Source organism: Physella acuta, unplaced genomic scaffold (assembly GCF_028476545.2).
Source record: "Physella acuta isolate Inbredline_101_S28 unplaced genomic scaffold, ASM2847654v3 ptg000012l, whole genome shotgun sequence".
NCBI lineage: Eukaryota > Metazoa > Mollusca > Gastropoda > Physidae > Physella > Physella acuta.
The window spans coordinates 851,927-876,562 of record NW_026731532.1 but is presented as its reverse complement, the minus strand read 5'-3'; the positions used below and the strand labels follow the sequence as shown (position 1 = coordinate 876,562).

Here is a 24,636-nt window from a genome sequence, read left to right as displayed (position 1 = left end):
GTGCCAGTGACTTTGGTTCGCCGGGTCTGATACACAAATACTATTGGACATAATGACATAGGGATTTGTAACATGCTGTCATTCGCAGCAATAGAGCAATTACAAATCGTGTAAATTATTAGTGCATTTTGTCATTACATTTAAATATGAGTGCAATTGGTCATTACATCTAAATATTAGTGCATTTTGTCATTACATCTAAATATGAGTGCAATTTGTCATTACATCTAAATATTAGTGCATTTTGTCATTACATCTAAATATGATTGCATTATGTCATTACATCTAAAGGAACTGTTAAAACATGTGAGGAATTTTTAACACGTCTGGGGTGGAGAGGGAATGGGTGGGGGGGGTATGAACGCACACAGTGTAATACGCCCTAGGTATTATAAAACAACAAGCTAAGAGGAGAGAAAATATTGCGTTTATGTGGAGGTGTAAAACAGCTTGGTTTGTGTCGTTCTACAGCACATTACACGACGGGTGGGGGGGGGGAGGGCTTTATAGTTGAACAGACTAATTGGGGCGATCAAACATAACTTGGTTAATAATGAAGGGAGGATTTTGTTTAGGATGGTGCTACTTGAACTCTACGTGTAGAATAGGATCCCCGCAACATGTATTGAATGCAACTTACACTAATTGTAACACACCATACATGTAACCTTTTATACATGTAACCTGCTATACATGCAACCTTTTATACATGTAACCTTTTATACATGTGACCTGCTAGACTTGTAACCTTTTATACATGTAACCTGCTATACATGTAACCTTTTATACATGTAACCTGCTAGACTTGTAACCTTTTATACAATGTAACCTGTTATACTTGTAAGCTGTTTGAAAATAAATATACTATTTTCCTCTTATCATTATTCAAATATCAAATGCAATTAATTTAGTACTTACATTAACAGCGAAATTTTTAAAATGTTTTAGATTAAGTTTAGTCTTCAGATTGTATACGCTTTTAATGTGTGTTTTACTATTAAAATAAAGACTTGAGAAAAAGGATTATTTTTAGTTAAATGAGTATGAAAACATCTTATTTATATTATCTGTACGCAAATGATCACGTTTTATGTCACAGTTCGATGTCATCGAGTCTTGATCTACGTTAAAGTTTGAAACGAATCGATCCAATTGAGTAATCTTTTTTAGAAAAAGGAAAAAAATACTACTTTCGGAAAACGGAAATCGCTTATAATCTGAGAGATTCACGAGAGTAAGATTTTATAACTATGTCTAAAATTTCAATCACCTAACTTGTATTTTAGAAACTGGAAATGGTAAATTACCACATCTGAATATTGAAGGTCAACTAAAATGTTACAGTAATCTACGTTTAAGATCTTATACTGAGATTACTCTAAAAGTTCGCATAGCTAACTGAAATAATGCTCACATTATCGTCTTACCACGCAAATAGACTAAAGTGCTATTTCTGCTTCGCGGAAATCATTCAAAAGATGAAAAAAGGAGCATACAATATAATACTTAAATTTAAATTTCGCCCATTTAAGTTAAAAGGTTCTCAAGTTATAGGCTTTAAGGAAACGAAAAAAAAGTAAGAGCCACTTCCTATTTCGGGAAACTCCCAAAAGTTGATTGGAATCTAGTTTTGAAAGCTAAACTTTTATATAAACAGTACTAAAGTTTTCGTATTTACATATACACAGACAATCTGAAAGGATTGAAACATTAAATTTGTTCAGTCCTGGATGATTATGAAACGTCAAACTTTTGAATTTTGCACGACTATAATGCATCCTCTGTATTCCGCATACAATAAAGTGGGAAGATGTAAAACGGCGAAACTATCAAAATCCCCTTTAATTATTGTGCAAGATTATAACACTTTTTCCACTTGAAAGTAAAAATGTATTGAACGGTTTTACAAAAAATGAACGAATTAGTGATTTCGAAAATCTGGGAGGACTGCTGAAAGCGAAGCAAAGACTGCGGTGTTTACATGGACCTCTGGAGAGCCGCCTAAAATCGAGTGCTGTGGAGTATCGTAGCTGCAGTCATTTAGTAAACATCAATCAAACTGGCAATTCGTAACTCTCATTGCACTTCTAATACTACCAGTGGCATCATCGTTGCCCGTTCGTCCCCCCAAAAAAACATGGGCCAGATGAAGTAGAGTTCCACCATTTCAGCGATCTCGACAAATGGAGGAATTGTGTGGTCAGCACTATGATCGGATGCCTTGACTTCCCTAACGTACGCCAGGTACCCACCACTGCTGGGTAGACCCAGGAACGTCGTACAGACTCGAACCTGTGATTCGAACTCGATATTTTTTTAATTAATATTCACAAGCTCTACCATCCAACCACGCCGTCCCATTTTTACAAATATATTGATATGTTACAATTTATCCTTATATCTAAAAATTTTAATAAAAGATAAATCTGCTAACATGTAACATTTAATTAAAGCAGAGAATTGAAATGTACATTGAAATATTTTTAACAGCAATCAAATTTTAATAAAGAAATAATCGCCATGAAACTTGACTTCAATGTTCTCCCGTATGAGATGCCCCGCCCTCAACACGTGTGTCGTGTAGCCAAACTTGTCAGCGAACTCTTCAATTTCTGTGGCCGCTTGCTCCGTCTTCCCGCTCCACTCCATCTGTATGACTTTCACGTCAAGGGAAGAAAAAAATTCCTTCCCACAAGCCAGTGCGTGGTGCTCCGATGTTTCGATGTCCATCTTGACGTAGACAGACTTAGACTTGACCAGAGGAATCAGGTCGTCCATGCAAATTGACTGGACAACGTCGCCATCAACGGGATTTTCCACAACAGCTGTCCCTCCTATATTTCCTCTGCAACGAAACAAAATGGCATCTATTTTGTGAATGGTATTCAGTGTACTGTATGGGTATGAGATTATGTGTGTTGTGGAATGATTTATATTAATCAAACATTGTGAATGTGTGACGAGGAATGTAAGGATAAGACTTTTGAGAATAGGATCTTTGTTGTTGGGGAAAAGAGTTTAAATGAGGCTTCGTCATGCTGTGTTAGTGGGTAGACCTATTCGTTTGTCGTCGTGAATATAGTCTTTGTATACTTCGAGAATGTCGTCGTCCGTGTGTATTTAGCCAGTGAAATAAATGATTGAATGAACCAATGCGGTCCTGTTCAGTGATTTTTATTAGATCCTCATTGTCTGTGGATCCACGTGGTCCTACAAGGTCGACCCCGATCCCAAACTCGCGTCCCAACATACTGCTTGGTCAACACTAATGCTTTTGTGTGTATGCGTGTGTGTGACGTGTTTATTATATAGAAAGTAAGTAGGCTATAAAACATATAACTTCAGCTGACCAACGCTAAACTTTAGGGTTTTTTTGTTTGGTCGTCACCAGAGGCGTAGCGACCCTTCCTGGCGCCCGGGGACAAACTTTTCGATTTGCACCCCCCTCAAAATTTTGGTTTGCACCCCCCCCCCCTCAATTTTTTTCGATTTGCACACCCCCCCCCCCCCCTCAAGATTTCGATTTTTGCACCCCCCCCCCCCTCAAACTATCGATTTCCACCCCCCCTCAACCTTTCAATTTATTTTTCCAACCCATTTTGGCGCCCCCTAAGGTCGGCGCCCGGGGACATATGTCCCCCCTGCCCACCCCTCGCTACGCTACTGGTCGTCACCTCAACCAGACGTCACCGGTCAGTTCCATTAAAGACGTGAGCCCTTAACGACTGACAACTTATCACCAACCTGACTCAGAACTTTGTAATTGTTATCAAATATTCCACCACTTAAAGAAAAACAACTCACACAACGATACACTTATTCTAGTTAGTAGGTTCTAAAAACATAAATTTAAAAGATTAACTATAAAGTAACAAAAAAAATCAAGAAATCACTGTTGAATATCAAATAGACAGGGGAGCTAACTAGGGCAGACACGCCAAGTAGTAGTATTATAGTTGTGTCCCTTTAGTGTTGTTGATTGTTGTGAACTGAGCACTAGTCACCTGTGAGTTGAAATCTTCAGTTGTGATTCAGAAACTGCATAGGTAAAACACACAACTCCTGTTACTCTATCATCATGCATCAACTACACAAACATTCAACTCACGAGTAAGTTTTAAAGCCGAGCTTCAAGCTCCGGTCCCTGTAGATGGCGTTCTTGACGACGGTAACCAGGTGCGACAAGTTGCTGAGCTTGAGCGAGTGCTGGAGCAGCTGGATGTTGCTGTCCAGGATGTCCACGGCCACCACGTGCCTGCCCAGGGACGCGGCCATCAGTGTGTACTCACCCACGTTGGCGCCGAGGTCCACAAGCTGCATGTTCGGGTGCTCCTGAGGAGTAAGTTCAACGGGGCTGGGTCTTATGTCAAGAGTTGTATACAGTAAAAATACATATTATTATGTTATGGCATACAATGAAGGTATTATATATGTGTGTGTGTGTGTGTGTTATACCTTTAAGACGCTCAGCATGTACATCGTTAAATCATCCTCCCACAAATTGTTACCCTGAAATATTAAAAACCAAAATTAATAATAATCATTAAAAAAGTTTTTAAAAACGCACGTTTTCTGATTGAACTAAAAAGTAGAAAATAAATGTTATACATCACAATAATGCAAGCGATCACTCTACTATAAGCGATCAAAAACGTGGGGCGCCGTGATTTTCTTACAGTTTCTAATACTATTGACATTTATTAGGGAGCTTGTAGAGAGTCAACAGTATTAGAAACTGTAAGAAAATCACGGCGCCCCACGTTTTTGATCGCTTATAGTAGAGTGATCGCTTGCATTATTGTGATGTATAACATTTATTTTCTACTTTTTAGTTCAATCAGAAAACGTGGGTTTTTTAAAACTTTTTTAATTATTATTATTTTCTACTTTTTAGTCTTTGTCTGTTTGTTTGCATTAAAATCTCGTAAAAGTTATATAGCATTAAAGTCTCGTAAAAAGAGAAATCGTAAAAAAACACGTTGTGTGAATACGTTACTGACTAGAACACATCGATTTGAACCCGCGCCGAGTGGGATAGCAATCGTGTGCCCAACCACTCGACCATATCGTCTTCCCCATACTGGCCACCAGTTGTTACGTTCTGGTTGTTTGTACACAAACACTGCGTGAACACTAGTCAGTAAGCAAAAAGAGGGAGAGTCCCGAACCTTGTTTTCATCAAATTACAGTTACTGGGTTATGTCCTTTTTCCCCCACGTTTTTGTACACTTATATAGCGGCCTAAAATGATCAATAAAATGTTTCCATGGATCAATTTAGTAATAATAACAATTGAATATTCTATGGTCATCGGAAACAAAGCTTCCCTGAAAATTTCAGCACGCTAGCTAACCGGGAAGTGCCCGAAATTTCGATCGCAAGATTTGATTGGAGAACCAAACAGACGCGAAAGCAAGTTAAAGAAAACGTGGGAAAATACATGCATATAGTAATTTATATTTAGGAATTTTATTATCCGCCATGTACATTGTATACAGTTGTTACTTGGACTGGTGTCTCCCGGTGTGGTAACTGGGTGGGGGGGGGGTGGTGTCAGCCCTAACCCTCAGCATTTTTTTTTATAGAGGGAGGTATGATGATTTTTTTAAAATGACACACGTGGTATTTGTCGCATTCGGAATTTTTGTCCCATTGAGCCAAGCCTTATTCGGGCAAGCGAAATTAGGGCAAATAGACATCTATTTTTATCGTATGTTTCTAAATTAAATTTTAAATTTGTATATTATGCCACGTCACTTGAGTTCATTCGTTTGTCAACAAGCTTCCTCATTCAACAGCACTTCCCCCCCTTCCCTAAATTCTACATCCACATAAATGTAGACGTGTTCCCAAACCTTTCGCCCCATTAACTAATTCAATAACATTATCCACATATGATCAATGGAAGAGCTAAGTAATACCATCCGATGTCGAACGTTTTGTCAATTTATTTTACAACATTAACAACATCTTTGAAATGATATAAAGTCTCCATCGACGCTGATAACAATGGTATAATTTATTTTCGTTTGAAAATAATACAATGGTCTGATTATATTTTTAATAAGTGTCATTCATATTCATTGTTTATAATTTTGGTGCGAGGTTTGGAGTCATCAATAAGCGAAGTATATTGATCAGTTTTAATACAGTTTTGTGGAGTTATTTTTTTTAACACGGTATATCAGTTTAAATTCAGTTCCAGATATTGCTTTTTTAAATGCAAAAGTTTCTCATGATTTCCATAATTTGAGACCCACTCACCTGGATAGCACCGGATATCCACACGTCCTCTTTAGCGTCGTGAGTGCAGATAGTGACCCCAGGTGGAGCTTTGGCTAAATGGACGCAGTTTTGTGGCCTTGGGAGGGATTCATTGGGAAAGGACGGCACCACGTTTACGATAGGCTTAACCTTGACCTCTTGAACTTTGACCTCTTGAACTTTACCCTCTTGCACACTAAGTCGTCTCAACAGCGTCTGCACTGTTTCGTTAAAACTCTGAACTTGAGCTCTGAGGAGCTTAATCTGGGTCAAGGTCTCGGTGTTTTCCTCGGCGTGTTGGGCATAGGTCTTCTCGAGCATATCAGGGTTTTCATCCAGGTCTAGAGGACCTGATGTGGCAAGGAAACTTCGGTATGGGTGTATATTTCCTACAGAGACGTAAACCTGAGGTAAAAAAAAAACGTTTTTTTTTTTTACAAATGCCACTTCAATATACATTGTTATATTGATGTTATACTGAGAGTTGAACAGAAGGTTTGTGATATCTTGTACATTGTGAAAAAACATATGTATGAAAAGATTCTACTAAGTCAATGCCAGATATGTGGGGAGGTGGAGGGGGAGAATCACAAAATTAGCTAGAATTCTATCAGCCAACATTTTGTTAGTAAAGTAATTAACAGGTAAAAATAAACATTTTAAAAAATATATTTAAAATTTAAAATGTGTTGAATATTTATCTTAAACGTAATTGTTAAGATTATTCAGAGAAAGTCTTTATTTTATTTTTAAATATAAAAAAGGAGAATATATATTTTAGCAATCTTATAGCTGTGTTTGCGTGTACATTAGTGCGTGTGTTTGTGTGTGTGTGTGTATTAGTGCGTTTGTCCGTGCGTGTGTTTGTGTGCGTATGTCCGTGCGTGTGATTGTATGTGTGTATGCGTGAGTAAGTCCGTACGTGTGTTTGTGTGTGTGTATTCGTGCGTAAGTCCGTGCGTGTGTTCGTGAGTGTGTTTGTGAGTGTGTATGAGTGTTTTATTTTTTCATGTGTTTGGTAGTTTTGCGCCCAGTGTGCGGGCGCCCCTGCTCATCAAAACAAAACAAAAAGTAGTTTTAACCTACCTGATAGAATCCAAAGACAATCACCAGCAGGAACACGTGGAATATTATTCCAGTCGCGACTGTGGAAACGATTCATGTGAAATAAAAAAGACAACTTTAGTAGCTTTATTGTTTACATATTAACGGACAGTAATAGCAATATTAAGGTTTAGGAAATTTTACTTTACACGTGAGGGTAAATACAAAAGGGGACAGGACAATTAATCTCAGGATAAACTTAAATGATCTCAAGACACATTATCTCACGGACAAATGATTGAGAATCAATAGATGAGCGTACGATTTTGATCTAGTTTTGTTGTCCACCCAATGTTGTAGCAGTGTTTCGTGATCGACATGCCCACCGACGCCGTCTATCAAATATTTGTTTTAATCTTTGCCCATTACATTACTACTTTTACATTTTTTAAAATGTTTTAATTTAATTTCACAAACATAAGCGACGAACCTTTTTATACAATAATTACTTTTTAAAAAAAAGTAAATAAAACCATATTGCAGTCAATTTAAAAAATTCTCAAACCGGAACATTCTAAATTTATGCATATATGACCGTGAGATATTTTGTCTGGTATATTTTGTCTGAGAACATTTGTCTTTAGATTTTTTTGTAATAGAACCACATAAAACGAATACAGTTAAATAGTTACACACACACATATATATATATATATATATATATATATATATATATATATATATATATATATATATATATATATATATATATATATATATATATATATGATAACACATGCGGGTAATTTAAATTTAAAATAGCCATGTGAAGATAAATAATTTAGAAGCTTAACATGTAGGTAGTTGTGATAGATACTATTTTGGATAAGAACATATTGTTGTGTAGATGAGCAGTAAGACATTTCTTGTGTGGTCTGGCAGTATAAACACACACACACACACACACATATATATATATATATATATATATATATATATATATATATATATATATATATATATATATATATATATATATATATATATATATATATATATATATATGGGAAAGATACTCCAAACTTATTAGAATATTAGAGTGGAGGTTGATTATGTTGAGAGACATTACCTATGTTTTTCCGCATTTCGAGCTTGCCTGATGTAGAAGAAATGCTGGAACTTGTTGAATTAATGCATCGAAACTTGGGCTGTCTATGACAAAATGAAACATACCTTTTCACATAAACAAATAAAAGTGTATATTTAAAGTGTATATTAATATATATATATGTATATCAGTAGCGTACACAGGGGGGAGCAGGGGGAGCGGCCGCTCCCCCTCTCGCCATTTTCAGCAAAGTGGCTCCTTTTTGGAAACTTTTTAAACTCAAAGATTTAAACAACGATATTTGTTAAAACAATATTTTTGGTCGGCACATCTATGTTAATCACAAGTTTTCTTTTCATGCAGCAATTAAGCATTATTGTACTAGTCTAGTAGTGTCTACGTTTACAACACCCGACCTCGCTACGCCACTGTATATATGTATGTTTAGGAAAGTCATCTAAAAACTGACGCTTTATTCACTCTGAGTTGGTTATCTCCCCCCCCCCACACACACTTCACCACCACAATTGTGTAGAGCAACATTAATGTCACACCTAGGTATACACTGAGTTGGATAATTGACCTAAAGTGACCGGACAGTGGTGAATGAAGTTGAACCCACCCCCCCCCCTACCCACCCCGAACTGATCTGTTAAGTACATGTAGAAAAACGCGTAATGATGTACCAAAGTACCATGCCGCCAGAAAATTAGCTTTTTAAACGTAAAACTCTGTGAATATTGTTTTTGCAATTACCAGTAAAAAGGTGTGTGATCAATACAGTGATCTAACCCATACCTATCACTATGTTAAAAAATGATCTTTAAAGAACACAAAGAAGCAGTAGTTAATTAAAAATATATGATCTGAACTAAAAGACCGAAATATAGTTAAATGTAGACTGTTATTCCGAATGTTTTTCTATGATAACGAAAAGCGTGGTTTTATACAATCTCTGATTTAAAAAAACTTTCATTATGCTGTAATACTTTAGCATTTATGGTGACGATATATTAAATTTTGATTATAGACAAAAAAAAATTGTAAACACGAATAGTGTTAAACATTTTAATTATATTCTAAAGTAACTATTTATTTGTTTTGAAATTTATAATTAAATGTGTAGATATATACATATTTATACTAAGAGAGTGATTATTTCCCCTATTTCACTTGTCTTGAATAATTTCCCAGGAATTATTTTGTAAGAAAATTTTTACAAGAATTACAAAATAGATTGTGTTACGTTCATTGTTTTTGGTTGTAGTGTGTGTATATTTTTTTGTTCATATTGATACAATTTTTGTTTTGTCGGCCTACATTGTGTGTTTTTTCTTATTTCTTAAGAGTGCTACTTTCAGTTTATTTTACATCATAGCGAAGTAATAACATACAGCTAGTAATATATATATATATATATATATATATATATATATATATATATATATATATATATATATATATATATATATATATATATATATATATAATACACGTATATAGAACGTGTTAAAATTTTTTTTGCTCTTTTCGCTCCCCCTACAACGAAAACCTGGATACGCCTCTGATGTATATATATATATATATATTATATATTATAATAATAATATAATGAACCCCACAACATTAGGGTCGATGTTAATATGTAGTAATAGTTATGTCAGTTATTTAGTAAGAGCTAGGGTCAGGGTAAAGGTCAGGCTTTTGTTTCATTGCTAAAGTTTGAACAAGCGTTAGCACTAGTGCTATTTTTGTTATGCTTAGTTAGAGCAACTTAGCACTGACCTTTCTCGGATGACTAACAGCTCTAATATTCTTAAAATCATAATATGAATTTTAAACTAAAATAAAAAAAGTTGTGTCTTTCCCATCTGCTCTGAATTATGGCTTCTTTTCTTGTAGTCTAAATAATCTAGATCTATATCTAGGTCTATACACTACTATATAGTGAGTGTTACGTGTATAATACACGATACAGTTACTTAGAATAAAGTAGAATCGAAATCTACAGAATACTTACATAAAACTAGATTTATCGCGTTTACTTTGCTTAATATTAATCAAGCTAATTAAGCCTAATTTGCCATATTTCTCCTATATTAACGGTTATTGTCTATTTTGTATTTACTTATACGAACAAACTTACGGTGTTTCCTGTTCATATTTTTTGCCTTCCAAATTTTTAAGCTTTCGCCTTTATTGCGGATTTTGTTGAAGTGCAAAATGGTACGGGAATTCCCTAAATATTACTTCAAATTTATTTCAAGAATACACATAGTGGCATGCAGTGGCGTGCCTTGATAGGTGTAATCTGGTTGTGATCTTAACTGTCATTCCCCCCCCCCTCCCCCTCCCCCCAAAAGAATATGTATTTTTAAAAAAATATTTTATTGATTTATATATTTTAATATATCATATACATAGTTGTATATATAAGCATAAATAACATGTGTAGGCCTTATACCATTTTTTTATTTTGAATATACAACTTTTGAGGCTACCTGTGGCAGAATCAGAAAAACACGGAGCTTCGATATGTGTAATGGTTTCCCATGTTTGTTTTATTCTTTTGTTTTCTTGCATTTGTATAGTTTTGAATACATCCCATTATATAGCTGTGTCATTATTTAGTATGCTTTATTTTACTAATAATTAAGAGAAGAAATTGCTTTTTTAATTTGCTTAGTATTAAACTATTTATATGAGCTTTATCACCCCCCCCCCCCCATTAGACTATTTAAAGAGTAGTAATAATAATAATAATATTACCTATGCAATAGTGTGTGTTAGTTACTGTAGAACAATCACTTCGTTATAGATTTTTTTTTTTTCTAAAAACCACTTGTTTATCAAGGTGCAAAAAAAATGATTTTGTTGTTTTTGGTCGGATTTTCGTCCCCTATACGACCCCCCGCACCATTTTCCACTAAAACGAAATCATACGTGCTGAAGTCTAATGCTTAAAAACTTTAACCTCATCAAACAACATAAAGAAACAGTGTAAACACTCATAAACAATTATTTTACACAAAAAAATACCAGGTTAGCCTGACACATTATTAACCAAGCAATTGCCGATAGATCTGTTTTTATGTAGGTAAGTATTTATCATACCATATAAACATATTTAGAAAAAGAAAACGACTAGATCTAGATTTAGATACTATCATAGTCTAAGTATCTGTAAAGTAGCAGTTTAATATTCAGGGCAGATGAGAAAGTCAGAAGCGCGTTAAATAATTCTGGCAAACTATTTTAATATGGGTTTAAGAAAATTTGAAATGACAATGTGTTGCTTTTTTTTTTTTTTTTTTTGCTTTGAGATACAAGCAGTATGTCATTCAGATTATGCTAAGGAAATAATCCATTAATTTGTAATATCGATGTAGCTCTCTAGACTTATATATAGAAATGAAATGTGGCGCCGCAGATAGTTATTGAATGAAATCTGCTTCAGTAACTTATTAATGGTGCATTACTGATGTTAAGATAACTTACATTACACTTACTAATAAGCACATTATTTTTTTGAATCAGTGTCTTCACTATAAAATCGAGATTCGACAATAAACAGAAGTTTATTAGGCCTAATTAGTCATCTTCGTCATTTTATTTTGCTTTAAAGAGAAAAACGCTATTATTCACAAAGGAAGTGTGACCTACTTAGGTCTTCTTTTTTTAAGTGTTTGATTTTATGATTATTTATTTGGGCTTGAGTGGTCTGTTGTTCAAACTAAAGAAATTTTCTATCACGTTCATGTGATAGCATTCACAACTGTTCGGGTGGCTCGTGCTTTTGGTACTTCCTCCCAATGGTCCTTCACATTGAGGTCAATATCCCATAATTTCAGAGTGGTATATAAGGCCGGAATATTCCATCCACGAGGCAGCCCACTAGATATCCACAGGAGAGAGAGCTACGTACGACGCCATTTTAAGGTTTAAGGTTTAAGGTTTAAGGTTTAAGGTTTAAGGTTTAAGGTTTAAGGTTTAAGGTTTAAGGTTCAAGGTTTAAGGTTTAAGGTTTAAGGTTTAAGGTTTAAGGTTTAAGGTTTAAGGTTTAAGGTTTAAGGTTTAAGGTTTAAGGTTTAAGGTTTAAGGTTTAAGGTTTAAGGTTTAAGGTTTAAGGTTTAAGGTTTAAGGTTTAAGGTTTAAGGTTTAAGGTTTAAGGTTTAAGGTTTAAGGTTTAAGGTTTAAGGTTTAAGGTTTAAGGTTTAAGGTTTAAGGTTTAAGGTTTAAGGTTTAAGGTTTAAGGTTTAAGGTTTAAGGTTTAAGGTTTAAGGTTTAAGGTTTAAGGTTTAAGGTTTAAGGTTTAAGGTTTAAGGTTTAAGGTTTAAGGTTTAAGGTTTAAGGTTTAAGGTTTAAGGTTTAAGGTTTAAGGTTTAAGGTTTAAGGTTTAAGGTTTAAGGTTTAAGGTTTAAGGTTTAAGGTTTAAGGTTTAAGGTTTAAGGTTTAAGGTTTAAGGTTTAAGGTTTAAGGTTTAAGGTTTAAGGTTTAAGGTTTAAGGTTTAAGGTTTAAGGTTTAAGGTTTAAGGTTTAAGGTTTAAGGTTTAAGGTTTAAGGTTTAAGGTTTAAGGTTTAAGGTTTAAGGTTTAAGGTTTAAGGTTTAAGGTTTAAGGTTTAAGGTTTAAGGTTTAAGGTTTAAGGTTTAAGGTTTAAGGTTTAAGGTTTAAGGTTTAAGGTTTAAGGTTGTACATTTCTTTTTACACAAATATAATAAAATATTCAATTTTCGTTGAAAATTTACTTTTTGGCAACAACAATTTGGAACCATGTGGAATAAGCTTTTCAAGCCTATTGTAATCGTGACATGAAAGTCAATTGAGAATTTATAATATTGTTGAACATTTGCAGGTCTAAAAAAGAAACGTCTTCTGCCATTTTAAAACAATGTTTCACGTTTCATGAAGGGGAAAATACTTATTAAAAAGACGGCTGGTAAAGCATTAAAGGATGAATCAAGTTATCTCCTTTTCCATACTGCTGTTTTGTGTTATTAGTTTAACAGGTAGGTTTATTAATAATAATTTGTTTAAGATTTCACTTAAAAAATTAAATATTATAATAAATATTATTCACTGTACATGGAAATCTTTAGTAATCAACCATCGAAAGATATCTTTTTAAACTGCTGACAACTTGGCTGGGTTCAGTTTAAAGTTTATGTGACAGTAGAGACATTTTCTTACATTATGTTACGTTTATAGATTTAAAACGTAAAACAAACAAAACAAATAGATATAAAGCGCTTATAATTCGATAGTAATATTGTATTTCCAATTCCAGGTAAAGATCTTTTGTTTAAAATAAGAATAAGCGCATCAGTTATATTTAGTTAACAATGCAATTGTCAAAGATCACATAATCATAATCATAATCCTAGTCATAATTCTAGCATAAGTTTGCCCCAAGCTCTAACCTTGCAATAACCTTAACGCTGACATTAATCTCAGTCTTAACCTTTTTCTTGCCATAAATGCATAAGAAAATAAAAATAAAAATTGATTTTAATCACAGACATGTTCTAGGGTGATACACATTATAAATACCTAAAGCAAATTGAGTTCTAACCTAAGATAAAATATTTTCCTGTAAACTTGTACTTCCAAATAGGGTTTTCTAAAATGGTAATTGAATTTATTTTTTCAGATGCTGTTAACGGCAAACATGTATTCAATTTGACAATTGAAGGATATGAAAAAGATTGTGTAAACTATAGTTGCCGCTACACTGGCAAAGTGCTGGCAAGTTTTTCTTCTACACCTGAAATTACAAAATTTGGATTTCAAGATTGCATGGAAGTAACGATATATTCATGTCCTCAAGGCAAGGATTGTGGCGATAACTCTTGGGAACCGGTATGTTTGTATTAAATATATTTTTATTTGGCTGATTTTTTAAAAAATAAAAAATTAAAAATGAGTTACCTCCCATCTAGAGCTATCCTGTAACATTTGGCCGATGGGGCTTAGCCAAAATTGACTGCACTTCAAACATCAATAAATTAAAATAGGTTTCGTGAAACTAGATATAGATTAACATTGAGATACACTGAATCCACAGGCGATAATATTAATCATACTCTTACCTTAAATTTGAGGTATCCGGTCCTTAACTTTAAATAAATGTCAGAAAATATATAAAAATTAAACTAAAATAAAAACAACGTATTAGTTTCCTTTTTCATCCCACGTAATTTGCTTCAAATATTTTTTGATATATATATATCAACTATATTTGAAGATTTTACAATGAAAAGTTTAATAAGTTCATGCAACACTCATCGATATAGCAATTTCTGCGTGGTTTATTTTAAACTTACGTTTAAAAAGCAATAAACTAAGACGTTGGACGTAATAAATATTAATAGCTTTGACCCCTTTAACGATTTTCCCTGGAATGACTCTATTTTTCTTGCACCCATTAGCATTAGTCTACAACCTCGCAAATTATCATGGGTTGTTAACGTTACAAAAAAAATTTAATTTTATTTTATCTTATATAAGGAAGGTTTCACTCGTGGTCAGTTTTTAGCACCGGGCGAGCGCGTAGAGGATGACCTACAATCACATCATGGATAACAAATCAACTACTTAAGCACAATCAAACATACAGCTATTGGTGTCAGCCACCCTCCTCCACACACTTAAGCACACACACACACTTTCACACACACACACGTAGGCTGCTGTATAATAATTTGCTTGATCAATTTGTGAAAACATTATATTAATATACCTAGCAATAATCATTTAAAGGCCTAACTCAAACATTTAATAGTAGTAAAAAATTCAATGTATTTGTAGTAAATAAACAAATTTGATGTCACCCCACCCCAGATGTGGATTGAGGTGTCAGTTATTACAATTCTCAAGAAAACAATTGTCCTCTGCTAAATTTTGCAACGTTTAGTTGGTTTCACACAGAGCCCCACTGTGGTCAACCCATCTATGGTCAAACCCCCTTATGATAAATGCAACTGTGTTCAAAGCCCCGCTGTGGTCAAACCATCTATGGTCAAAGCCCCTATGATCAATGCAGCTGTTCAGCCCCCCCCCCCACTGTGGTCAACACATCTATGGTCAAAGCCCCTATGATCAAAGCCCCACTATGGTCAACCTATCAATGGTCAAACCCCTTATGAGCAATGCCCCCCCCCCCTATGATCAATGCAACTGTGTTCAAAGCATTGATCCCCCACCTTGGTCAACCCATCTATGGTCAAAGCCCCTATGATCAATGCAACTGCTGTTCAGCCCCCCCCCCCCCACTGTGGTCAACCCATCTATGGTCAAAGCCCCTATGATCAAAGCCCCACTATGGTCAACCTATCAATGGTCAAACCCCTTATGATCAATGCCCCCCCCCCCCTATGATCAATGCAACTGTGTTCAAAGCATTGATCCCCCACCTTGGTCAACCCATCTATGGTCAAAGCCCCTATGATCAATGTAACTGTGTTCAAATCCACACTGTGGTCAACCCATCTATGGTCAAAGCAACTGTGGTTAAACCTAAACCCTATCATTGTTAAATCTATCTTTATACTATTAAAACTCAATTTTTTTTTTACATGTTTGAATATTTATTTGTTTGTCTGATTTTCTACTAGAGAGAATCTTCCATATGTGTAGGGCTGTAAAATAGTTTGTAGGAAGAAGGAAGAGAATAATTTTTGTTTTCAGACAGACTGTAGATCACAAATTCATTTAAAGACGTTAATTAATTTATTGATGTATTCATTGGTAGATTAATTACATTAATTATAAAAGTTTCAAAGAATGGCTTTACTTTGACTGAATAGTGACGTCACATGATTTGTTTACTTTTTACATCAACAATGGCGGCTCCCATCGAAGATTGCGTTCCCATACCAATGTTTAACACGTTCTAAAGCTAATTTTCTGTTGGCTATAACTTTAACAATACGTCCGTTTGCTGTTTTTTTTTTACGTTTCAACACTATTTCAATGTTTTAACAGTTCTTTTTATTTTATTATACAATACTAATACATTTCTCTAGATCTACAGATCAGCTGTCGAAGGAAGAAAAAGTTATGAATTTAGAATCTAGATCTAGATCTAAGTCACTAGACGTAAATTCTAGATCTAGACTTAATGTAAATTCTACATCTAGAATCTATTTCAGGCCTTAATTATTTTATATAAATCTATGTTTAGCTTCAATAATCATCTAATTCGAGAATGCATGTAGGTTCTAGATCTAGATATAGTAGGATTACTCGCTAACTTGGAGGCGTAGTCGGTTGCTAACAACAATATAGCGTCCGGACCGAACGCATGACTTCCGACCATTTTAGGCCAAATTCCAGAGACTTTCTTAGAATTATTATTAAAAACGTTTACCACGAGCAAAATTGCGGGTTTTCACGTTATATACACATGCTATGGTGGCCAGGGCTAGATATGCCAGAAAAGCATTTTAAAATTTGCTAAATTTTAAAGTCGGTGTCATTAAAATTAATAGAACTTTTAAAAGGTCACCTGTGACGTCAGTATATGAAGGGATAGTGTGGTCAGAATCAAGCTCAGCCGAAATCGGTGTTTTTAAAAGATAAAAAACGTCTTTTTGAATGTGGGGTCTGGTTATTTTGTGATAATAAGTGACAGACATGATGTCATTTATGGATGCCCCCGAAACCCACAGTCATCCAAGGGATGACGGGTAAGTCTAGTATACTACTAAAACTCAAGTTAACATGTTTGATAATTCATTTTTTTTTGTCTGTATTGTTACAGGATAGAATTTGCAGTATGTGTAGAGCTGTAAAATAGTATTTCGGTAGAGAACAATGTTCTTTTCTAAACACACTGTTAATCACAAACTAATTTAAAGAATTTAATTAATTTATTGATATATTTATTGGTAGATTAACCTCATTAGTTATAAAAGTTCAGAACAATGACTTTACTTATAGTGAATAGTGACATGAGTTATTTACGTTTTACAACAATTTTTTTCAATTTTTGTTTTAGATGTGAATGATAAAGTTGCCTATCGGACTTTGGCGGGATACAGAGCAGGTGAAGTAGAGTTCACCTGTTTCTTTGTCCTCAGTATATGAAGGGATAGTGTGGTCAGAGACATGCTCGGCCGGAATCGTTATTTTAAACGATAAAAACATGTTGCCTGAGACTTAGTGGGACACTGGGCGGGTAAAGTACAGTTGAGTAGGTCACCTGTGACGTCAGCATATGAAGGAATAGTGTGGTCTGACCCATGCTCAGCCGAAATCGGTATTTTTAAAAGATAAAAAACGTCTTTTTGAATGTGGGGTCTGTTTATTTTTTGGTGATAAATGACAGACGTGATGTCATTTATGTATGACCCCCGAAACCCACAGTTATCTAGCTAGATAATGGGTAGTCTAGTTTATACTAACAATAAATCAAATGTATGATCACATACTCTTTTGAAACTAAATATAACAATAACCAAACAACAGCGTAAAACTAAAAAAACACCCTTAGTTTAAATGTAATAAAAATGCTTTAAACGAATAAACTAATACCATGTCTGAACTAACTTCAAACGACACATAATCTAATAGACCTTTAATTTAATTTTAATTGCTACATGAAACCAAACATAAGATTTTTTAAAATATCTAAGTGTAACTCTTAACTCAATAACAACGTATGTATTACTAATTGTGCCAGTTATTTTTTTTTCAGTATTGCTTCGTGTTCGACTATCCTTGTGAAGGTTACAAATGCAATAAAGTAAAGCATCCATGCTATTGTACTTATGGAAATCCTACAAAAATTAAGTTCTTCCCTGTGCATGAAAACAGATTGTACCAGATGAAGTTAAAGTTTTTGTTTGATACTTACAGGGACATACCCATGCTTATCGCTTCAGGCAACATCTTCGATTTCTCCAAGAAACCAGGCAAAGTTATTTCATAATATTGTTCTAAGTTAATTCAACAGCTGTTAGACATCGTCCATTAATGGTGAATTCTAGGGAGGTAGATGTATGAGGGCCGCCAGAAGTAATACTTATGTATGTATATATATATATATATATATATATATATATATATATATATATATATATATATATATATATGTTACGGGTCAGTTGTAGGTTAGACTAGAATAGGATAGAATGATCTAGAATTAGGGGAGAGTGAGTGTGTGAGTTGAGTTTACCCTAGAATATTGTTAACCCCGGTGTGTTTGTGTATTGTTATCCCAAGGTCGAATGCGGTATAAAAGCTGGAGTGAATGGTTGTCAGGGGTTAGTTAGTTGGCAGGGTTAGGTCGAGGGCTATGTTGTAATGTGATATGTGAGACCTAATAAACGTATCGAATGTTAACCCGAGTCGTTCGTGAATTCGAATCTAACCCGGACGTAACAACTGGTGGCCAGTATGGGGATCTGCCAATACCCTTTTGTGAGGTCGAGTTTAGTAAAATATTTTGCCCTATTTAATTTAGCGAACAGCTCATCTGTATCTGGGATGGGTTCCGCGTCGTAGGCTGTGACTGCGTTAAGTCTCTTATAGTCTACACAGAACCTTGTCGACCCATCTTTTTTCTTAACTAGTACTACAGGTGCGCTGAAGTCGGAGTCGGACCTCTCTATTATTCCCAGTCTCTCCATTTCGTCCATCTCTTTCTTCATAAGCTCTCTTCGAGCGTTTGGTATGCAGTAGGGTTTCGTTCTTATTGCTCTGGTGTTGGTCAGTTTTATTTTATGTTCTAGTAAACTTGTTTTTCCAGGTAAGTTGCTAATTACAGCTGTGTACTCTTGGATAATTTTGTCTAGATCCGTCCGCTGTGTTTTATGATCTTATATAATAACCCATCTATCGTTTTACATTGTTTGCCCTTTTCCGCGAGCTTCCACCACCTAGCTAATGTTTTGTCTTCGCTCTGTTGCGTTTTAAAATCTTTCGATATCGTTATTTGGTCTAAAATCTTATGCCCCGGCTCATTTCTCTGGTTGCCCCCTGCTCTAAGTTGTCCTCTGGTTTCTACCGCCGCTAATGTTAGCGAATCTTCCATCGGTATTTTCGTGCCTGCTACATTCCCTATTATAAGTTCAGCGGGTGGATCATCTAAAAGGACGGCAAAGAACTCTCCCGTAAGGTATGGTGTTTCTATGTTGACTACAGCTCCTGGTACTCTTTTCTTATCTCCATCCGCGGTCTTTATGGTTATCCATTCTTTTGTCCATCTATTTCTTGGGACTAGAGCTTTTCGACAAGCTACGACTACAGAGCCCGTATCCCGTAGGACGGTCACCGTCCTCCCATCCAGTTTTCCTGCAACTATAGGAAGTGACCCTCTGTCGCTTATGAATCTCCGATTAGCTCCAATGTTCCCTACAGGGACAGCGCCCTTTACTTGACTTAGGCATTGTCCACAGTCGCCGCACTCCCCGCTGAACTCTGGTACTAGTCATATGTCTTGAATGTTCCTGAAGCCTACCCTTCTCCCTCTGTACTCATGTCCAATTTGTCTACGATATTGTTCTAAGTTAATTCAACAGCTGTTAGACATCGTCCATTAATGGTGAATTCTAGGGAGGTAGATGTATGAGGGCCGCCAGAAGTAATACTTATGTATGTATATATATATATATATATATATATATATATATATATATATATATATATATATATATATATATATATATATATATATATATATATATATATATATTGACAACCATTCTTTTTGATTCGATAAGTTTGTGCTAATTCTTCGAAAATAGAAAGTAAGCAGCAAAGGTCCTGAAATATGTATATGAAGACTGTATAACACTGACTGTATTTAGCAATAATACAAAGCGAGAAAGAAAGTTTAAGTTTTTCATTTAAGTGCTCTATATTCCACCAACAGATAATTGGGACCCAATTGAAAAATATCCAGATGAACCATTTTATTACTTTTCGAAAAATGGAAACCATCAGCTCAAAGCAGGTATAATCTTAACTTTATTTTTACTAATGTATTATATAAAAACTAGCTGTCATTTGTTTTCCGGATTTATTTAAAAAAAAAACAGAAGGTTTAAGTTTAACTAAATGGTCAACACAATCGAAAAATCAAACGGATGAAGACGTCTGCAATATTTTTTTGTGTTTATATTCTAGGCCTATGAGTCTAACTAAAAATCCTTAAGTACTAATTTTCTCATCACCAATGTTTCTACTTCAAAAGTTAATAATTGGACTGTCATTGCTTATAATGTTTTTGTAACAGTTAAATGCTATTTTTATACTTATACATTCAAGGGTTCCTCCGATAGGCACTTCGCTTGACTTAATGTTAGAAACTAATTAGGTTGTGTGTAAGACAAAATGTCGACATGGACCCTTGTATCCCTTCTATGAATCATCAATTATGCTATTAAAATTGTTCAATATTGGTAAAGTACAAGCAAACGAAATTTTAACGGAGTTCATGTGCTTAAATGTGTTAAGTAGAAAGTTATCATCATAGCCATTTTAAAAGACGCCCCAACGCCAGAATATAACACCTAGGTATGAAGGAATGGGAAAATGGAGAAATACCCAAAAAATAATCAACACTAATAGGACTGTTACACCAATGTTCATGTGGGCCAACTGAGAGAATTTCCTGGGTCCACAGGGATTTTTCCGTACTCTATTAAGCTTATTGTAAGCACTTGAAAACTGAAAATTGGAGATTAAGACGTGTTTTAACCTGTGGCTAAGATTAGTTGTTTAAATATTCATTTATGATTGACGCATCTTTAAATTTATTTTACAGAGTTAATCGTCATTGGCATCGGAGCTCTGTTTGCCTTCTACCTGGCCAAGCAGATGGAATGTGAAAAACAAGCCTCAAAGATCTAAGATTGTAGGAAACAATGGATTTAAGCTCCACTTTGAATATGTTTAGAATGTACTTAGAAAATAAACATCTAAATGCTAAACGTTTGAAAACTGGTAGATAGTAACTAGAAAATTATCAAAGAATGATAACAATATACATTGAAACAGTACCATAAAACATTACATTTTAAATATGAAATTAAACTGTATATCAATTTATGCAGTATAAAAATAGTAATTGTATACAAAACTGTAGGAAACCATTCAAAACTTTAAATAAACTGTTGCAAATTAAAGAAAATTTTCTTATTTTTCGGGTGTACTTAGTATTGCAAAACACTTCAGTTATATTAGATCTTTTTTTTTCTTGACTGAACTGGATCTGTGCATTTTAAGGTTTGGGTTAAATATTACTCGTTAGTTAGTGCGGCATTACAATGTTTGATGTGTGGCTTCTGAACGTACACTCTAGTAAATCACTGACAAAGTTTGGAGTTGTAGCCAACACAAGAATCGGAGTTTAAAAATATTAGAAAGATTTTAATTAACATAGTAATTTACTCAGCTTTTTTGATGAGACCAGGTTCCCTGGTTGATCTTATTCAATGACAATTCAAACAAAACATAAATACAGGCAAACATATTGAGCTTCAGATATCTTTGCTTTGCTCAAGGCGTTGTACTGAATTTATATATTAACTGTAACTTAAATAATTTAGATTCACGTTAGTAAATGAACATGAGATTTTTAAGACCAGGTTTTAACGAAATTCTGCTTTCTGCTTTAGAAGTATATATAATTGAGTACATTTAGTCAGAATTTAAAAAAAAACATCAATATTGAATGATAAAACACATACTTACTGAAAGTGATTGTCAATTTGACAGATCTCGCATTGTCGTCTGGGTCAAACACGATGATGCAGTTTCTGCATTTGTGAAACCCCATATACTTCTGTGTACTTAAAGATATATAGTATTGTTCATGTGTGATGGAAACCTTTACCCTGTACAGTTTTTCAGGGAAAAATGGTGGCACATTCTGGCGGTCCAAGTCCGAAGTTTGATCCAATGTTTGATTATTTTTATTTGAAGCCTGAGGTAAACATACAGTATAAATAATGAAATTTGAAGAAACACAAACTATTAATTGTGTTTAAGATATGTAACTGTTTAGAATCAAACACTTAAACTAATTACATATATGAGTCAACCCAGCTCTAATGGGTACCTGACTCGCGATGGGGAAAGCAAAGGCGGATGAGCACCGTGCTGACATCAAGATCCTTTCGTATGCTTTGGTCAAGAAAGTGGTGAACTCTACTTCATTCCATTTTTTTAAATTAATATTGTATATGACGTCACACACTCAAATTTTTACTGTCCATGTTCTATGTGGAGGAGGGGGGGGGGGGTAGTGGGCTTCCACAATTGATTACAATTTCCACAAGGAGTGAGGTTGTATTGTGGAACAATGTATTACATAAGTGGAGAGGGGAGAGTAAACTTTTTCAACAGCTTTTTTTTTCTAACATAGCGATAAAAATTATACACGATCAAATCTTGACGCCGAGTTTCTAAATTCTCTGCACTAAAAATGCTCAAAGATAGTTTCACCAAGATTAAACATGCTAAAAAAGTTAATACTAATTAGTGGGTACATTATTCCTTATTTTTTCTTACAAAATTAAACATCTTGATAACTATTTTGAAAAAAAAAATTAATTTAATAAGGGAGCGGGCGTGATTAATGTATGACGTCATTTTAGCAGAGATTTGACTTGTGACAATGGGATGAGAAAGGGCGAGATCAGTACACAATACGCCGTTGATATACGCGATTTTAAATTTTCCCACGTTTTCTTTAACTTGCTTTCGCGTCTGTTTGTTTGTTTGGTTCTCCAATCAAATCTTGCTATCGAAATTTCGGGCACTTCCCAGTTAGCTAGCGCGCTGAAATTTTTAGGGAAGCTTTGTTTCCGATGACAATAGAATATTCAATTGTTATTATTACCAAATTGATCCATGGAAACATTTTATTGATAATTTTAGATCCCTATATATTTGTACAAAAAACGTGGGGAAAAAGGGACATAACCCAGTAATTGTAATTTGATGAAAACAAGGTTCGGTACTCTCCCTCTTTTGGCTTACTGAGTAGTGGTCACGCGGTGTTTGTGTACAAACAACCGGAACGTAACAACTGGAGGCCAGTATGGGAGAGACGATATGGTCGAGTGGTTGGGCATACGATTGCTAACCCACTCGACACGGGTTCAAATTTATGTGTTCTAGTCAGTAACGTATTCACACAACAAAGCCATAACCCGCCCCTTGTAAAAACAACGCTTCGTGTCTAACTTCCAACTTTTATTTTGTCTTAATTCTTTACACACAACAGACCAGCCCTGAAACGTCGATTGGAAAAGGCACGTGTTTTTTACGAGTTGTCTTCGTTTACCCAAAAAAAAGGTAATGCGAGAAGATAAAAAAGAAAGCAAGATTTGAATGCAAACAAACAGACAAAGACTAAAAAGTAAAAAAAAATTATCATTAAAAAAGTTTTTAAAAACCCACGTTTTCTGATTGAACTAAAAAGTAGAAAATAAATGCTATACAACACAATAATTTAAGCGATCACTCTACTATAAGCGATGAAAAACGTGGGGCGCCGTGATTTTCTTACAGTTTCTAATACTGTTGACTCTCTACAAGCTCCCTAATAAAAGTCAATAGTATTATCTAATCAATAGTAATATAACTTTTACATCTTATATTAACAATGACCGATAAAAAACTTTTACTTCGGCGCCCCATGTTTTTCATCGCTTATAGTAGAGTGATCGCTTACATTATTGTGATGTATAGCATTTATTTTCTACTTTTTAGTTCAATCAGAAAACGTGGGTTTTTTAAACTTTTTTTAATGATAATTATCGTTCAGCTGAGTTAAGATTAACATTCTGAGAATTTCACATTTTAAGAGCGAAAGATTATCACTATTTTTTCGTGTATTTCTAAGGACTAGTTTTTAAACACGGTCATAAAAAAAACATGACAGAATTTATAGCATTATACAATAAGTATCTTCTTCTTCTTTCTTCTTCGTTCTTAATTATTAGTGTTGAAGGGGATCGAGATTTATCTGCCAGTGGGTTTGAACTCGAGACTTTTTGCCGACTCGACCACGCCTCCAACACAATTAAGCGTTACGTGTCAACTGGTTATGTTCCATTGAGGCCATTGACTCCGATTTCAGCCTGCTTTTCTTTTTGGATTTGCTTCCATAGCCTTTGTCCAAACAAGAACAAACTGCAAGGCAGCAGTTGTTTGATTTTGGAACCGAACCCCTTACAATAAGTATGAAAATATTTAAATAAAAGAATA

At 34.5% G+C, this 24,636-nt stretch overlaps 2 protein-coding genes across 4 annotated transcripts in view; one reads left to right on the top strand and one right to left on the bottom strand.

Annotated features, from left to right (window-relative positions):
* Nucleotides 1-2,433: 2,433 nt before the first annotated feature.
* LOC131934714 (uncharacterized) lies at nucleotides 2,434-8,453 on the bottom strand. The gene is made up of 6 exons (XM_059290819.1): nucleotides 8,438-8,453; nucleotides 7,351-7,409; nucleotides 6,265-6,669; nucleotides 4,456-4,509; nucleotides 4,109-4,332; nucleotides 2,434-2,845 (listed from the first exon to the last, which is right to left on the bottom strand). Exons 1-6 carry the CDS (start codon nucleotides 8,451-8,453, stop codon nucleotides 2,494-2,496), a joined length of 1,110 nt encoding a protein of 369 aa, XP_059146802.1. The 3' UTR covers nucleotides 2,434-2,493.
* A 2,988-nt stretch (nucleotides 8,454-11,441) lies between these two features.
* Nucleotides 11,442-24,636, top strand: part of LOC131935291 (uncharacterized) — a 110,456-nt gene continuing 97,261 nt past the window's right edge. The window contains exons 1-6 of one of the 3 annotated variants that reach the window (XM_059291676.1): nucleotides 11,442-11,513; nucleotides 13,271-13,424; nucleotides 14,066-14,274; nucleotides 18,113-18,329; nucleotides 20,291-20,371; nucleotides 21,185-21,531. In XM_059291676.1, the coding sequence (XP_059147659.1) occupies nucleotides 13,370-13,424; nucleotides 14,066-14,274; nucleotides 18,113-18,329; nucleotides 20,291-20,371; nucleotides 21,185-21,270 (648 nt within the window). In that variant the 5' untranslated portion in view covers nucleotides 11,442-11,513; nucleotides 13,271-13,369 and the 3' untranslated portion in view covers nucleotides 21,271-21,531. Of the gene's footprint in view, nucleotides 11,514-12,264; nucleotides 12,356-13,270; nucleotides 13,425-14,065; nucleotides 14,275-18,112; nucleotides 18,330-20,290; nucleotides 20,372-21,184; nucleotides 21,532-24,636 lie in introns of those variants that run through there. The other 2 variants (XM_059291680.1, XM_059291689.1) reach the window with 2 other exon arrangements.

What these genes read in the sequence shown, in the direction of transcription:
- LOC131934714 (XM_059290819.1), bottom strand. An exon ending in TTGTCTTTGGATTCTATCAG is followed by an intron (nt 6,670 to 7,350) that starts GTAGGTTAAAAC and finishes TTTTTACCTCAG; the next exon opens with GTTTACGTCTCTGTAGGAAA. An exon ending in ACATGCTGAGCGTCTTAAAG is followed by an intron (nt 4,333 to 4,455) that starts GTATAACACACA and finishes CTTACTCCTCAG; the next exon opens with GAGCACCCGAACATGCAGCT.